The 16,759-nt window shown below is 38.3% G+C and overlaps 1 protein-coding gene across 3 annotated transcripts; it reads left to right on the top strand.

The window, feature by feature from the left end:
• The first annotated feature begins 424 nt into the window (after window positions 1–424).
• TLR3 (toll like receptor 3) lies at window positions 425–11,799 on the top strand. 3 transcript variants are annotated; one of them, XM_057697741.1, is made up of 5 exons: window positions 425–494; window positions 2,926–3,021; window positions 5,030–5,481; window positions 9,429–11,284; window positions 11,522–11,799. In XM_057697741.1, the coding sequence occupies exons 2-5, from the start codon at window positions 2,991–2,993 to the stop codon at window positions 11,748–11,750; spliced, it is 2,568 nt and encodes an 855-aa protein (XP_057553724.1). In that variant the 5' UTR covers window positions 425–494; window positions 2,926–2,990; the 3' UTR covers window positions 11,751–11,799. The 3 variants fall into 3 exon arrangements, with proteins under 3 accessions (XP_057553724.1, XP_057553726.1, XP_057553725.1); XM_057697743.1 differs by lacking the exon at window positions 425–494 and adding an exon at window positions 7,015–7,206 and having other exon boundaries at window positions 2,955–3,021; XM_057697742.1 differs by lacking the exon at window positions 425–494 and having other exon boundaries at window positions 3,006–3,031.
• Window positions 11,800–16,759: the final 4,960 nt, after the last annotated feature.

Below are 16,759 nucleotides of genomic sequence, written 5' to 3' on the forward strand. Positions count from 1 at the left end.
TATCCTGAGACTGTCAGTGAAGGCGAGTGAGACCCATTGACACAAACCCACCTCCCAGATTCATAAGAGAGAGGAAGATATCACCACTTTTCAACCACTATGTAAAATTACCAAAAAAAAAAAAAGAAAAGAAAAGAAAAGAAAGAAAGAAAAGCTCAAGTTAAGCTAGAAGCTCTGTGTGTCCAATGTTCTTTTTCAGAGCGGAAGTTCAAGTTCAGTCCTGCTCAGTGGACATGAATGAGAATAACGGGAAGGGCACTGTTCTTTCCTCTCATTCAAGTTCTTGCTGAGTGTTGTCTGGTTGACAACACACTTAATTTAAACCAGCTGAAGCTCAGTAAGCAGAAATGGAAATGACACTGGCAAGAGGAACTGCACCTTTACTTTAGAGAACGAGTTCACAAAGAGAAAAGAAAAAGAAATGTCTTCTGGAATTTCAGACAATTCAGAGCAGGACCGTGTCCCTTCTGAATGGTGGCTGTGAAGGGAGACAGGTGAGCACAGTTCAGAATGACTATCTGATGCTCTGAGGGAAACCTAACTGTTTATCTAGGTCCATGATATACTTCACATTATAAACCCATGGGAATTATTTTTGTTCTGGAATCATAATTAACATACAATATTATATTAGTTTCAGGTGTACAACATAATGGTTCAATATTTTTATATATTATGATCACCACAATAAGTCTAGTTACCATCTGTCACCATGCAAACCTGTTCCAAGATTATTGACTATATTTGCTATGCTGTACATTACACACGTGACATTTATTTTGTAACTGGAAGTTTGTACTTCTTCATCCTCTTCACCTATTTCATCTGTTCTCCCGCCCACCCTTCTCTGGCAACTACCAGTTTGTTCTCTGTATCTATGAGTCTGTTTCTGTTTGTTTGTTTGTTTGTTTGTTTCGAATCCACTTATGGGCATATATCACAGTTTTGATTTAATTCTCTTAAAAAGGGGGAAATAAACCTTTTCACTATAGCACCTACCACCATAATAGCTAAATAAGTCAAGGCATGATTGAGAAATATACACTGGAGAGAAACTGCCCTGTGTTGTATTTAGAAGCCAGAATGAATTGAGGACTATTAATATCTGGATGAAAACTGGTATTATGCCTAAACCAATTATTGCATTACGAGACCATGTATAAAAATTGTTTTTTGGAAGCCATTCATGAGTTCAACTAACAGTATGGAAAACATGTGCAAGGAGTGATAAGGCCTAAGAGATGCGTGTGTAGGATTGTGGAGGGAATGAATTTCATTTATCTGATGATACCTAACACATCATTCCAGATTTTTTTGGTTTAAAACATCAAGTCATTTATCTGTTTATACTCTTCTGGAATTTTGGCAGGACTTGTGGGGACAGCTCATTTCAGCGCCATGGGGCATCGGCTGGGGCGACTCAACTGGGATTGGAAGATCCATTCCCAACACAGCTTACTTGATGCCTGGGCCCTGGGTGCTCACTTGGAGCTCTTGGCCAGATTCTCGGTTCTCCTCCATGTTGCCTTGCACGACGTTAGGCCAGGCTCCTCACTGCACGGCGACTGGGTTCTGAAAGGAAGAGGGACAGTCCAGATGTGCAAATGCTTGTCCAGCTTTGGCTTGCTGCACGCTTATTCATATCCCGTTGGCCAAAGCCACGTCCAGGGTCAATGTGGAGGCCATGCAAGGGTCTGAATACTGAAGAGCAGCCTGGTTCATTGGAGCCCAAAGTGACAGCCTAACATGGAAGAGAGGCCGGAGAGTTACACACAAAGAGAACACCCTCTCCTGCCTCCAGGGACTCGCAGAGAAGACACCTGCTGAACACTAGTAATGTTTTACCACACATCCCAATGGGTAGATGCGGGGGACAATCATTTACTCAGGACAGTTGCCTGCTTATGCCAGTATATCATAGATGTGACAGCAGAATCAGAAAAGGGTAACCACAAGGTGGTCCAGCCAAGGCTGGGGCCCAGGAAAGGGCATTTTGCACCCTGATACAAGTTTATTTCTTCCTCTCAATTCCGCAGTCAGGTCAAGCTAGGGACGTGTTGCAACTGTTCCAGGCTGTTTTCTTACTTTGCTTGTTTGTATGAAGCATTATGGCAACGTACGGTATGTCCTCAGGCAGATCCCTCACCTGGCTCTCTTTCGTTTTCCTCATTTGTCAATCAAGGGAGCTGCATTCAGTGATCTCTGCAGTTCCTGCCAGTTGTTATATTTTACTGTATAACATTATAGTTACCATATCTTGTGATATCAACCATGAGAACGTGTTCATTTTTTGACAAGCCCGTTCTTTACACTAGTTGAAGTCCGTGAAGCTCATTGATAACTAAATAGTGACTCTGAACTTTCTCTGGGCGTATCTATTTGTTCCCTAACAGATTCTGAGCGTGTAAAGTGGACTAGCATGAGTTAGGACTGGTTCCTGGCTTTGTCAAGGCCAGCACTTTCTCTGCTGTGGAACTTGATCTCTTTGATCAAAGGGTTAATTTCTGCATTACTTGTCTTACAAAGTTGCTCAGAAGATAAAGGGCGATCAGAGAAGTGAAAGTACTCAACTTCGATTAGGGATTGAGTTTTTTTCTGTCCCTCTAACCACACTCTGCTAGATTCTTTAAAAAAATAAAAATAAAATAGAGGAATTCACTCTCAGATAGGTATTCATTAACCTCATGAGTATTAGTCCTGCCCATATCAATAAGGCGAGGGCTTAATTCTTTCAACTTTCTCTGTTGCTAAATCTGTGACCCTTTTAATAAAGCCCAAGGGACTGTACATGAAGAAGAAAAAGCAAGACATTTTTAAGAAGCAATGTAAAACACCTCTTGCTGAGATTGAGTTTTATTTTCCTTTGCCCCTCTTAGACTATACCAACTAGAAAAGGCTTTTTTTTTTTTTTTTTTTTACTTTTAGTTTCACTTTCAAGATTGCAGCAAACTTGCCCCACTTGCCAGCTGAGAACAACTGGATTTGGACTAATGAAAAAAGGAATGGTCAGCTGTTGTCAGAGTAAGTGAAGGTATATGTTTTAAATATTTATTGGGATAGGATCTCTCTTGTTGGGGAAAGCTAGATGGCACTTTGGCTTTAGCATTCTTTGGTCTTTCTTTGATCTGGAGCTTGAGATTGAGTCAGACTCATTCAACGTGGAGAGTAGAAGAAAGGGGACAGGATATAGGTGTGGGGAGACGTGGCATACCTCACAGGACAAGTGACAGCGACAGTTTCTAATTAACAAGATAGAACATTTTATGCAGTAGTGTTTTTTTGTTTTGTTTTTTCCTTTGCAGTGCTCTGTAACCCGGAAAGCCATTAGGGAAGCGATGGAAATCATTCTGCAATAGCCTTTTTAAAAAACCACATCTTTGTCTTAAAAATGCAAAGCCGTGTGAGCTTTAAAGAGCTTATCTCCTTTTCTCAGTTTTCTTGGCTGGAGAGGAGACAGGAGCAGGCATTTTACAATGGGCTTGACGAGGAGAAAACACTTCAGGTGTTTCTAGGAGTAAGCAAATGGCTTTCTTTGGCCTCATAAAGGAAAACGGAAGAAGATGAGACATGGAAAGAAGTTCAGATGTGTAGGAAGGTCAGAAATGAGCAAACATGGGCTGGTCAGCCTCAGGAGGTGCTGGTGTCAGGAAGTTGGCTCCCAGCTTTACAGCAGGATTGTGTGTTAGAGTGTGTCTGCACAAATTTAGGGGAAAATATTGTGAATTTACAAACCAAACTGTACAAGTCAAACTGTAAATAATGATTAAGCAGCCTGGCTCCAGACGCCACATCCCAGACATTACTGTCTTTCATTTAGACAAATAAATATATAATCCTAGGTTTTCCAAAATTGCAAGGCCCAGTGAATCTACTTTTCATCTCTTTTGCACTTTCTTTATTTCTGTTACATCTCATGCAACATCAGCTCTTCACTCTGATTTAATTCTCTCCCTGTGTTTTTGTTTGTTTTACTGAATCACATTCTAGAATAACTTTTTCATGCCGGTTGCCTAGTTGTAAACTTACTGTGTCTGTGCCTATCTCAAAATGCTTTTCCCCTTATCTTTAATCGTTCAGCCTGATAGGAAATTTGGGGTGCAAAATTGTTGCTCCTGAATGTTTTGAAAGCTTAGCACTATTGTTTTCTAGTGGCTCATGTTGCTGATGAAAAGCTTTGTGGCAATCAGGATCTCTTTCCTTTGGAAGTAATTGATTATATGTTCTCCTTAGAAGGTTTTAGGATTTTTTGGTGAATGATCACAATTCTGAAGTTTCAGAAGAGTGTGTATTTTTCCTTTTTCGCTCATCCTGCCTGGCATTTAGTGAGTCTTTTCCATCAGATGAAGTGTATCTTCAGATCTGGGAAAGTCTTTCCATCCTTACTTGTCTTGCAAATGGCTTAATCCTTCACAGTAATTCTGATCTCTAGCTATAGCCCTTCCAGAAGAGGTAAATATCACCTAGACGAGGGGAATATATTTCAGGGACTGTGCCTGAGTTGGTAAATAGAGGTAGTACCCTTGTGGTATTGGGAGGAGAGTTTTAGGAATAGGCTTTAAAGTTAGAAATGTAACAGCAGATTAAATGAAATAAAAAATAACTAAGGAACAATGTGAAAAGGATAAGGAAATAGTATAATTAAGTTCCTTATCCTTTTGGTAGGAAGAAACTACTTAAGGTCCAGAAATGAAGAAATAGAAACATAAGCATATTATTTAGGTTTGTGGAAGTGACCATGAGAATTAAACGTAGAAACCATCAAGAGGTTTACCTTGGAATGCTGCAACTGGGATGGAGGTAAAGAGCGAGGGGGGAGTTTGTATGTTCCATTTGTTCCTTTTTTGTGCTGAATGAGTTATTTCCATTTGCTGTATTACTTGTATAATACATACCTGTATGTCATAAGTGTTATGAGTAATGAGATCACACAGTCACATTTGGTTATATATATTACAAGGAATAAACCAATGCATGTGAAAGCACGTGTTATTAATGCTGTCCATTACTTTTTATATTTTTCTTTTATAAGGCAAAATCATGAGCAGGCGTTTGCTTTACCATATCTACTCCTTTTTGGGACTGTTGCCCTTTTGGGTGCTGTGCACAGCTTCTACCAACAAATGTACTGTTAGACATGAAATAGCTGACTGCAGTCATCTGAAGTTGACTCAAATACCTGATGACCTCCCAACAAACATAACAGTATTGAATCTTACCCATAATCAGCTCAGAAGATTACCACCTGCCAATTTTACAAGATATAGTCAACTTATTATCTTGGATGGAGGATTTAACTCTATCTCAAAGCTGGAGCCAGAATTGTGCCAAAGTCTCCCTTTGTTGGAAATTTTGAAGCTACATCACAATGAGCTCTCTCATGTTTCCGATAAAACCTTTATCTTCTGCACGAATTTGGCTGAACTCCATCTGATGTCCAACTCAATCCAGAAAATTCAAAACAATCCCTTTAAAAACCTGAAGGTAAGATGGAAATTAACATTTCCATGTAAGAAATGAAAAATATGTTATCAAATATTGTTTTCAAATCATTTATGCATCTTGAGGCTTCATATCTAAATATCAAGGTGAAGAATAAGAAATCTGATCTACCTGAATGGGAAGAGGGAGACCCCACACAAAATATGGCCATTATTATTGGAACATTTTCAAAAGAGCAAATACCGTCTTAAATCAGTTTCAATCTTAATTTTAAGGGACTCTCCTCTTTTTCATCCTTCCATTAGAAATAGAACTTAGATACAAGAGGTAGAGACCAGAGAGGAATCAGAATATCCCATGATGAATGTCAAATAAACTCTCAATACTGCTGATTCAGTACCTGCAATAATGAAAACAATGTCGAGTCCAAATTCTAATTTAAATAAAATTAACAAATTGATGCATAATAAAGCAAATTGTTTGGCTAAAAATTATCTAGTTTTGATTTAAGAAATCTTCTACAGTATTTCTTTCCAATAGCTACCATCTTTTTCTTGTCAGTACTTTGCTTGAATTTTAAATCAATGAAAAATGTATGCTAGTGTCTTTAAATCTGAGGCAATTATTAAGTGCTTTTCTTTGATCAAAGCTATTTTCAAAACTCTTTGTTTTCTTCATTTTGTGGGCTTATAAAAACTGAGAATTCCTTGACCTCAAATACCAAGCATAATATACAAATTTAAATATGCTTAGAAACATTTATAAAGTGATTTGCTTGCTAGCTAGGGATTTGAAATTCTTTCTTGGGCCTTCTTAGATTTTGACGTAGATGAAATGTCTTTGGACACAAAGACCTCGAAATCTGCTTAATTGCTGGCAAAATGTTATTTTTTATTTTTAAAACATAAATAGAAGTCTTAAGCTCTTTAATAGACATTACATAAGATTTTGCCCTAACATATATCAGCTATTCTTTACGCTTTACCGAAGTTCACATGTTCAAAAGTAGCACAAAGTGACAAAGCATCCTATAGCACAAACAAAACAAGAACATTAATATTCTGTACTAGTCATGATGATACAAAATTGACGTAATTACCAATCTTTCTCAATATAACAATCTTTTAAAAATTTCATGAACAGGGAATATTCTCCTCATGCTTCTTAAGAAAATATTTCTTCATCTTTTTTTGTTGTTGTTTAGTTTCAAGGCTGATGCATGACACTATATGTTTGATAAGCCACATGAATATCTCTTACATCATAAATAAATGCTTATTATACATAATTAAATAAAAATGCTTGTTATGAATATTCGTTACTTCACAAGAAGTAAGCTTAAGTCCTTTCATTTTGGTAAGAGAAATAAAGTGATTCTTTGAATTAAGAAATTAATCTTTGTAGCAATGGTATTTTCAATCACAACCAAGATTTTTTATTACTCCTACCGCCAGTTTTCTATAGAATAATAGAGATGTGACATTTTGCTGTGCAGTTCTTTCTGTTTCATGTACATTTAGAAGAACTGTTTTTCATGGCAAGACTGTAACTTATATACATATTTTTTCCCCTCAGAATTTAATCAAATTAGACCTAGCTCATAATGGTTTATCATCTACTAAATTAGGAACTCAGCTCCAACTGGAAAATCTCCAAGAACTTGTACTATCAAATAATAACATTTTTGCACTAAGACAAGAAGAACTTGATTTCCTTGGCAGTTCTTCTTTAAAAAGATTAGAGCTATCATCAAATCAAATAAAAGAGGTAAGATAAAAATTTTTGTGTTGGACTTTCAAGTGCGGGCAGCCCCTAATCATGTCACATGGATAAGAATCTAAAGATAGAGATAGAGAAAGGGGTGATAACCTTTGTCATGTCTTCTAGAAATCCTTCACATTGATGTCATCAATTGATGTCATTGATGCCAAGGGCATCGTTGATTCCATTGATGTCATCCTCACAAGAAAGGGAGTTTGGTAGCAATTAGGAGCTGGGCCTCCACTGTCAAACAGAAGTGGGTTAGAATCTCTGCTCCATTACAGACCAGGACTTTGGCCTTGGGGAAGTTACTTAACCTTTCTGGGTCTAGTTTCCTTGCCTGTAAAGTGGAAATAATATTATCTATTGCACAAAATCCCTGGAAGAATTAAAATAGTGTGATGGTTAAGAGTACAGGCTTTAGAGTTGGGTTAGCTGACTCCCTATCTGGGCTTTATCTGTTAATAATTGTGTAATTGCACAAATTATTCAAGTTCTCTCTGCTCCAGTTCCCCAGTTTTAAAATTGGTATAATAACAACTCTTCCGCATAGGCTTGTGTGGCAAAGAATTTAGCACAGTGTCTGGCATATAGTAAGTATTCAATAAATGATAACTAGCATTATATTTTTACAAACACCTTCCTATAATGCAGTAAACCTAAGTAACCTTCTCTTTTTGGGTGCATGATCTTCAGTTTGTTAATTAGCTTTGCATACAAGTGTGTTTGTATTTTATTCCTTTACAAACCAAGAATAAGAATATTGGGAATTCTAAACACAATCAGATTTTTTAAACTGTATTAATTTTCAGACATAAAAATAGACTGTGAATGAAATTATTCTGAGATAATAACTAAATATTTTATGCAAGCTCCTCATGTTCATTTTTGGACAGCTTTTTTTGGTTGAGGACATTTATTGTAGAAATATATAAATAAATGTAATATATATAAGTAATGAGGAGAAAAATAAAAATTATCCAAAAGCCCATAGTCCAAGGACAACCAATGGTATAGCATTTGGGTATGTTTGTCTCCAACTTTTCTTCATGTAATAAAAGAAAAAACAACAGCAACTGAAATTCATAGGTCCTTACCTGTGTGTCAGGCACTGCGACGAGTTCTTTTTTAGCACAATTTTATATAGTCCTGTAGCCAATTTATGCTTATCGTTGCTTTACGCAAGAGTAAATTGAGATGAAGAAAGATTAAGGCCCCTGTCCAAAGTCTCAGAGGTGATGGCTGGTGACAGAGCTGGGTTTCGGGCAGTGTTAGACCAGGGCCCCTGCTCTCAGCAGCTGTGCTATGTCGCCTCTCTGAGGATGACGGTGTATCCTGCCTTTTAAAAGTAATATCATATCATGAATAACCTCCATGTCATTAAGAAGTATTCAAAAACGTAATTTTAGTGACTGCAAAATACTCCTATCCTACAGATTTACTATAATTAATTAATCACTTCCTGCTTTGTATTTTGACTCTCTTCCACATTTCTGTCGTGTCTTCCATTAGCCCTAATATCTCACAAGTCACACAGTAGAAATCGGAGCCTCTTTGCTCTCCCAGTAGAATTGACCTCTGTCCTCTCTGGACTCCTTCTCTCCTGCCTTCTGCTCTCTTGTTCCAGTGCTGAGTCCCAGAGCAGCCAAGGCTTCTGGGAATGAGGGGGCAGAGCAGGAGGGAGCTGGAAACACCGTAACGAAATAGGAGAAAACCTTGGTGGGAACACAGGGAGGATGGCTGGAGCTCAGAGTCACAGAAGGGAGAGTGTGTGTCAATGTTTCGTAATAAAATCCACCCATTCATTCCAGGGTGGTCACTGAGCGCAGTGGTCCCCAAGACAGAAACAGTATCTGTCCCAGAGGTGATTATAAATAATAAACTTTACAAATAGTTTATTAATTACAGAGATACTCCGCGTGATGAAGTACAAGTACCAGGAGGCTTAACCTAGCCTGGGAGATCAGGGAAGACCCTCTGAAGAAGTGGCATCTAAGCTGAGCCGTGGATACTGAGTAGCAGCCAGGGACCAGGGGAGGCAGGGCTGGAGCAGGAGGTGGGTGACACAGGCACAGAGGAAGGAGCTCGGAGACAGAGGGATGGAGAGAAAACCCAGAGAAGGTGGTGCAAGAGGAAAGGGGATTGAGTCAAGAATATGCCTGTTTTTCAAGGGTCATACAGATTCATCACGTTTCGGTTATTAACCTCTTTTTCTGTCCTACTCTTAGTTATCTCCAGGGTGTTTCCATGCAATTGGAAAATTATTTGGCCTCTCTCTGGACAATGCCAAACTGAGCCCCAGTCTCACAGAGAAGCTCTGCTTGGAATTATCAAACACAAGCATTCAGAATCTGTCCCTGAGCAACAACCAGCTGTACAGAACCAGCAACACAACTTTCATTGGACTGAAGCAGACAAATCTCACCATGCTCGATCTTTCCCATAACAGCTTAAGTGTGATTGGTAATGATTCCTTTGCTTGGCTTCCACATCTAGAATATCTCTTTCTGGAGTATAATAACATAGAGCATTTGTCTTCTCGCTCTTTTTATGGGCTTTCCAATGTGAGATACCTAAATTTGAGACACTCTTTTACTAAACAAAGCACTTCCCTGGCTTCTCTTCCCAAGATTGATGATTTTTCCTTTCAGTGGCTAAAATGTCTGGAGGATCTCAACATGGAAGATAACAACTTTGCAGGCATAAAAAGCAATACTTTCACGGGATTGACAAGGCTGAGATATTTAAGTCTATCCAACTCCTTCTCAAGTTTGCGAACTTTAACAAATGAAACATTTTTATCGCTCGCTGGTTCTCCTCTGCTCATACTCAACCTAACCAGAAATAAAATCTCAAAAATAGAGAGTGGTGCTTTTTCTCGGTTGGGCCACCTACATGTACTTGACCTTGGCCTTAATGAAATTGGGCAAGAACTCACAGGCCAGGAATGGAGAGGTCTAGAAAATATTGTTGAAATCTACCTTTCCTACAACAAATACCTAGAGCTGACTAGCAACTCTTTTGCCTTGGTTCCCAGCCTTCAACGACTGATGCTCCGAAGGGTGGCCCTTAAAAATGTGGCTATCTCCCCTTCACCTTTTCACCCTCTTCTTAACCTGACCATTCTGGATCTAAGCAACAACAACCTAGCCAACATAAATGATGAACTGTTGAAGGGTCTTGAGAAACTAGAAATTCTGGATTTGCAGCATAACAACTTAGCTCGGCTGTGGAAGCATGCAAACCCTGGTGGTCCCGTTCAGTTTCTGAAGGGTCTTTCTCACCTCCACATCCTTAACTTAGAGTCTAATGGCTTTGACGAGATCCCAGCAGGGGTCTTCAAGGACTTAACTGAATTGAAGAGCATCGATTTAGGATTGAATAATTTAAATATCCTTCCACCATCTGTCTTCGATAATCAAGTGTCGCTAAAGTCTTTAAGCCTTCAGAAGAATCTCATAACATCTGTTGAAAAGAAGGTTTTTGGGCCAGCATTCAAAACCCTGAGTGATTTAGACATGCGCTTTAATCCTTTTGATTGTACATGTGAAAGCATTGCCTGGTTTGTCACTTGGATTAACAGTAGTACCCACACCAACATCTCTGAACTATCAAGCCATTACCTCTGCAACACTCCACCTCAGTATCATGGTTTCCCAGTGATGCTTTTTGATATATCACCCTGCAAAGACAGTGCCCCATTTGAACTCCTCTTCATTATCAATACCAGTATCCTATTGATTTTTATCTTTATTGTACTGCTCATCCATTTTGAAGGCTGGAGGATATCTTTTTATTGGAATGTTTCAGTGCATCGAGTTCTTGGTTTCAAAGAAATAGACAAACAGCCAGAGCAGTTTGACTATGCAGCATATATAGTTCATGCCTATAAAGATAGGGACTGGGTCTGGGAACACTTCTCCCCAATGGAAGAAGAAGATCATACTCTCAGATTTTGTCTGGAAGAAAGGGACTTTGAAGCAGGTGTCCTTGAACTTGAAGCAATTGTTAATAGCATCAGAAGGAGCAGAAAAATTATTTTTATGATTACACAGAATCTACTGAAAGATCCATTATGCAAAAGGTAGGTGAACACTCTGAAATTTGAAGTGTATTCTTGTTCTTAAATTGAGCTTTTAAATATTACTAACATTATTACTGACAACTCAAAATATTTTAAAAATAAAGTTAAGAAGAAACGGAACCTGATTTTTAGTGATAGATTGAAGTTAATTATGAGGGAATGTTAATTTTAGAGCTTTGGGCTGTTAAAAACTGTGTATTCATATATAGCTTAATTCAGTTATTTTTTTTAACTTAGATTCAAGGTGCACCACGCAGTTCAGCAAGCTATTGAACAAAATCTGGATTCCATTATATTGATCTTTCTTGAGGATATTCCGGATTATAAACTGAACCATGCACTCTGTTTGCGAAGAGGGATGTTTAAATCTCACTGCATCTTGAACTGGCCGCTTCAGAAAGAACGGGTAAATGCCTTTCATCACAAATTGCAAGTAGCACTTGGTTCCAGAAATTCAGTACATTAAATTTATTTTAAGACTAAATTAAAGGAGTAACTTTTGTCATTTAAAAAAAGGTCCATGGTAAATTTACATTTTACTTGACAATAATGTAAATCTGTTCATTCACATTTGTAAGTAAGAATACCACAGTTCTCTCTCTTCTATGGAAATATATCTCCTTATTTCAGGCCTCTTATTACCAATTGACTTAATTTGACCCCAAATAAACACATAAGAATATCCTTTACTAATGAGTACACAATTCGGTTATGGAGGCCTATGAAAACAAAGTTTTGAAATATTCCTCATTAAAAGAAAAGTTAGAGGTATATGAGGGTTTGTGATAATTTGTTTTTGTTTTTGTTTTTCTGGATGCACTCAGAATAAATATAACTGTTTTATGGATACAATGCTATTTCACTTGTGAAAGAGTAAAATATACAGCCATATTTTTAAAAAGTTGAATTACAGCCATTTTCCAACCGAAGAACTTTGTATTTTAGTGGTACCTGTCACAGTGTAGATTTTGTTAAATGTTAAATGCCATTTTAATTTACATACTCAGGACAGGAAACATTCGCACTTCATTTTGATTGCCTAATAAAATAAATATTTTAATAAATACTTATGTTTCCTGATATTTGGAATTCTGCTATATGAGGCGTTAGAAGAAGCAATTCTTTTACTTAAAAGTATTGCAGGAAAGCTTACTTCCTGAAGGTTAATTAGTAGATTGGCTTTGTGAAAGCAAAATATTGTCTTCCCCCAGTCACAGACCCAGGAGATGGCCCTAGCCAAATCACTTGTTTCCACTGGGATTTTTTGACTGCTGATCTTGAAAATTATGTTGATAAACAAAATCTTAACTATTCTCATATCATGACTCATGATGATCCTGGTATAATGCATTCCTATAGAATCTGTTATTATACCATAAAAAGTATGCTGTGTGTAAATTAGTCCTTATGATTATTTTAAGGTTTATTTTCATTTTACAGTAAAAAGAGTCTAATTATTGGAAACAGACATGAATAGCCTTTAAAAACCTTTATAGTTCCGGTGTTCCAATATAACGGAGAGTTGAAATGATCGTGTTGAGATAATTTCTATATTTGAAGCACTCATTTGTCTGCTGAATTTAGGGAGCATTTGAGATGTCACATCTTGGAACTTTGATTTAAGAAGTTCCGTATTCTCAGGGCTAAGTTCACATAACCCTAAAAAAAAAGTAATACCTGCTATACTGCTTGTTCTGAAGGACTCTGCGGCAACGTGAGTATGTGGAGAACTCATTTTCATTCTCTCCTTATACACCACCCTCACCCTCACACTTGAGACGTGTTTTATGGCTTTTTTTGTTAAGATTTGTTTTCTAACTGTGAAATAATCCTGTTTTATTTTGACATCATAAAATAAAAATCGCAACTAGTTTTTTTCTAGATGTACTTATGTTATTTATCAATACTCTCAACCTCATTGAAATATTTCTAAATCTATTATTTTTATTATGAATTTATCAATATATTATCAGTTTGTGAAAAGCAAAACAGGAAGTAATTTTTCTTTCTCTTGTTTGTTTATGAGGTAGTTGATTGCATGGACGCAATTTAAATTGAGCTCAAATGACATTTTTTTCAGAAGTTGCTTAATATTTATGAGGTTAGGCCGTACAAGGAGTGGCCTGTTTAGTTGAATATAAGTAAAACTAGTAAAAGGTATAAGCCTTGACTTGTGTTTGACCCGCACAGGAAGCAGCATCCCGAACTCTGCAGGCTGTCCTCTCTAATTGTTCTCAGGAGGAGTCCATCCCCTTTGGGTTCAAGACAAAGGGAGTGTAGAAAAAGATGCTTGTCTGACCTATTTAATTTACACATGTGAACTGACTTGTCTGAATGCTCTCAGGATGTCATCACGTAATCTGTTCACCTCAGCTCCTTCTCGTTTTCACTTTCAAACTGAAATCCAGCTGAATCAACAACATGGAGTTTGAAATAAATCTAGGAATTTAGATTTTACCTAAAAATGACACCTTTTAGGCTGCAATAAGAAGTAGATGCAATCCATTTGTTAGTGAGAAGGGGGGTCTTCAATGCCATTTATTTAACAATGTTTACTTTTCTAAATGTCTACCTTAGATTATTTGTAAAAGGGTCTCTATAGGAAGTGATGCTGGTCATGAGAAAATGTAAATATGTTTCAAATCAAGAGCTCAAAATATATTTCTTGCCAACCTTAGAGAGAGTGGGCATCAGAGATCTTTTGGGAATGATGAAAATGTGCTAAAATTGGATTGTGGTAATGATTTTACAGCTATGTAAATTTACTAAAAATCGTTGAATGATACACTTAAAACAGGTGAATTTGGGGTACAAAAATTATATATTCATAAAGCTGTCAAAAAATTGTACTCATTGAGAAGCTAGCTGCATGTGCCTAGCCCTGTGCTAACTAAGCACTACAAGGTGCGATTGAATATGAGATGCATTGTAGGAAATGGGGCAGTAGGAGTTAGGGTGGGAAGGAATTCTCAGAGATGGACCTGGCAAGAAAGGCTCCATGGAAGACACTCAGACCTTTCAAAGGCAGGTAGGGTTTTGGTGAGTGAGAAGGAAGGTGGCAGAATGAATCTTAAGATGGAAAGGAGGGAGGGAGACGTGACTCGGTGTTGGGAGACAGTGGAGATACTGCAGAGGATGGAACCATGTTGCAGAGGTTGTGACAAAGGATTTTAGATTTAAGGGGTTTGGTATTTTGAAACTGTAATTTTTTAGTTTCTATTGGCAAAACCAGAAATTATAATAAAATTCCCTCTTGGGGTCTATGACTTAGATTTATGTGACACCTAGTTGAACAGAGGAGCATAACTTATAACTTCACAGTCCAAACAGCTAGGCTTACTTTCACGTAACAGAAGGGGATTTAAGCATTTTTTCCCAATAAATATATAAATCTGTATTAAAATAACAAAGCATGGTAATCAATTGATCATTAGTTATTAATTACATCAGGTGATATGTTAGTTATTCTTAGCTCTTGCAACTGAGCTTTGATCCATCCTCCTGTCCAAAGGAGAAACTGGTTCCGTTATGTGACTTTCCCCCCACCAGTTTAGCAAACAATCGCGAGGGAGGAGTCACAGCACTTTTCAATGGTGGAACTTTTCCAGTTCTGTGTGAGCATTTCTGGGAAACCTGTTTTGAAGTCTTAGCTTGCTTTTATCTTAAATCAGTTTCCCAGCAAACAGACTCCAAGATGGAGATTAACTGAAGCAGGTAAAGGGAGGGCTCTGATTTACAAGGGAGTGAAAGAAGCTGGATCAGGAAGAGAGAAAGATGAGCTTTGATGCAACTGCAATTGCACCTGAGGCCTTAGCGGACCCCATGGGGAGCTCTGGAGTGGGAATGGCCCTACAGAGTTGACGCAAATCTAGGCGTAGGGACTAGACTGCTATACCCTCACATCACCCAGTCTTTGGATGTAGAGAGCCCCAGGAAGGAAGTATGACTTGAGCAAAAAGCTTTGCTGCTAAGCAATTCCAAAGAAGGGGCTTGATTGTGAACCATCAGAAGGTAATGTGTTGGACAACTGGAAGAACAGATGCCCGAGTGCTTGACAGGGAGAGCTTGGTGGTTCACTACAGCATCCAATATACCTTCTAAAGTTTTTATCGTTCAGTTGGTTTTTCTTTTTTTGGGGGTGGGGGTGGGGGGTGGGGGGAGGGAAAGGGTCTAGTCTCCCTTAATTAATTACTTAATTTTAAAAAATTTGTTTATGTATTTATTTGGCTGCATTGGATCTTCGTTGCTCTATGCAGGCTTTCTGTAGTTGTGGCGAGTGAGGGCTACTCTTCCTTGCAGTGTGCGGGCTTCTCAGTGGGGTGGCTACTCTTGTTGCGGAGCATCGGCTCTTAAGCGCTCAGGCTTCAGTAGTTGTGGCACATAGGCTCAGTAGTTGTGGTGCATGTGGGAATCCTTCCGAACCAGGGATTGAACCCGTGTGCCCTGCATCGGCAGGCAGGCTCCTAACCACTGCACCACCAAGGAAGTCCCCATTGGTTTCTTTAAACACTTCTGCAAGCTTGCAGCCATTTTTTTTTCTCCTGCTCTGCGTTATTTATTTCTTAAGTTAGAGTATACACCGAGTGCAGCCAGGATATAACGGGCACACAGCTCTGCCTGTCATTACACCGCATTAAGAAAATAGCTTTTCATATTGCATTTCAACCGCAGTAACACCATTCTGGAAGGAAAAAGTCCCCTCGAACAAAGAGTCTGCTGAAAAGTAAATGTTAGATGGGTGTTGTGGCAGTGGACATAGGAAATAGGCATATTAGGGTTTTTTTGAAATACATTTTTACGATCAGGAAATCTTGTGTTTGGCAGTTCTGCTTCTGGGAGAGAAAATAAACAAAAGCGAATCAGGATGCTCCAAAATTCCCTCCAATCTCCTGCAACTCTGCAAAAGTTATTCCAAAAACAGGCCAGTATGCCACATAGGAATGGTCCAGGGAGTTCCAGGTCCCCACTTAAGTAAAACCATAGTTTACATTCTAAGTTTTCTTAGGATCTTGTCTCTTTATTTTCATGCTTCATCTCCAGTCATTTCCTCATATTTACGTAGCACCTGACACACAGTAAGCGGTCACAAAATGTTTGTTGATTGAATGATTAAAGGATTAAGTGAATGAATATACCATAATCTTCAGTTGCCCAGAACTACCTACAGTTTCCCAAACATGCTATGCCCTTTCAAATTGCCATCCTCATGGAAATGTGGTTCTGCTTTCACTGCTGTCCTATCACCTTCTTTCTTGGCTAAATTTGGCAGTTTCAAGGCTTAAGTCAGGTATCAGCTTTTCCTATAAGGAGACCTAACCCTTGACTCAAGCCCGACCTAACTCTTGAAACTTACAGCCTTCCAAAACACACCTCCTTTATAGGATGAGTTAGTAGGACTTTATCTTGTGCCAAGTACTCTTGGATAGGAAGTGCTCAGTCTCCTAAACACTAGGAGTGCCTGGGGAGAGTCTCAGG

The sequence above is a fragment of the Hippopotamus amphibius genome, chromosome 10 (genome assembly GCF_030028045.1).
Source record: "Hippopotamus amphibius kiboko isolate mHipAmp2 chromosome 10, mHipAmp2.hap2, whole genome shotgun sequence".
Lineage (NCBI taxonomy): Eukaryota > Metazoa > Chordata > Mammalia > Artiodactyla > Hippopotamidae > Hippopotamus > Hippopotamus amphibius.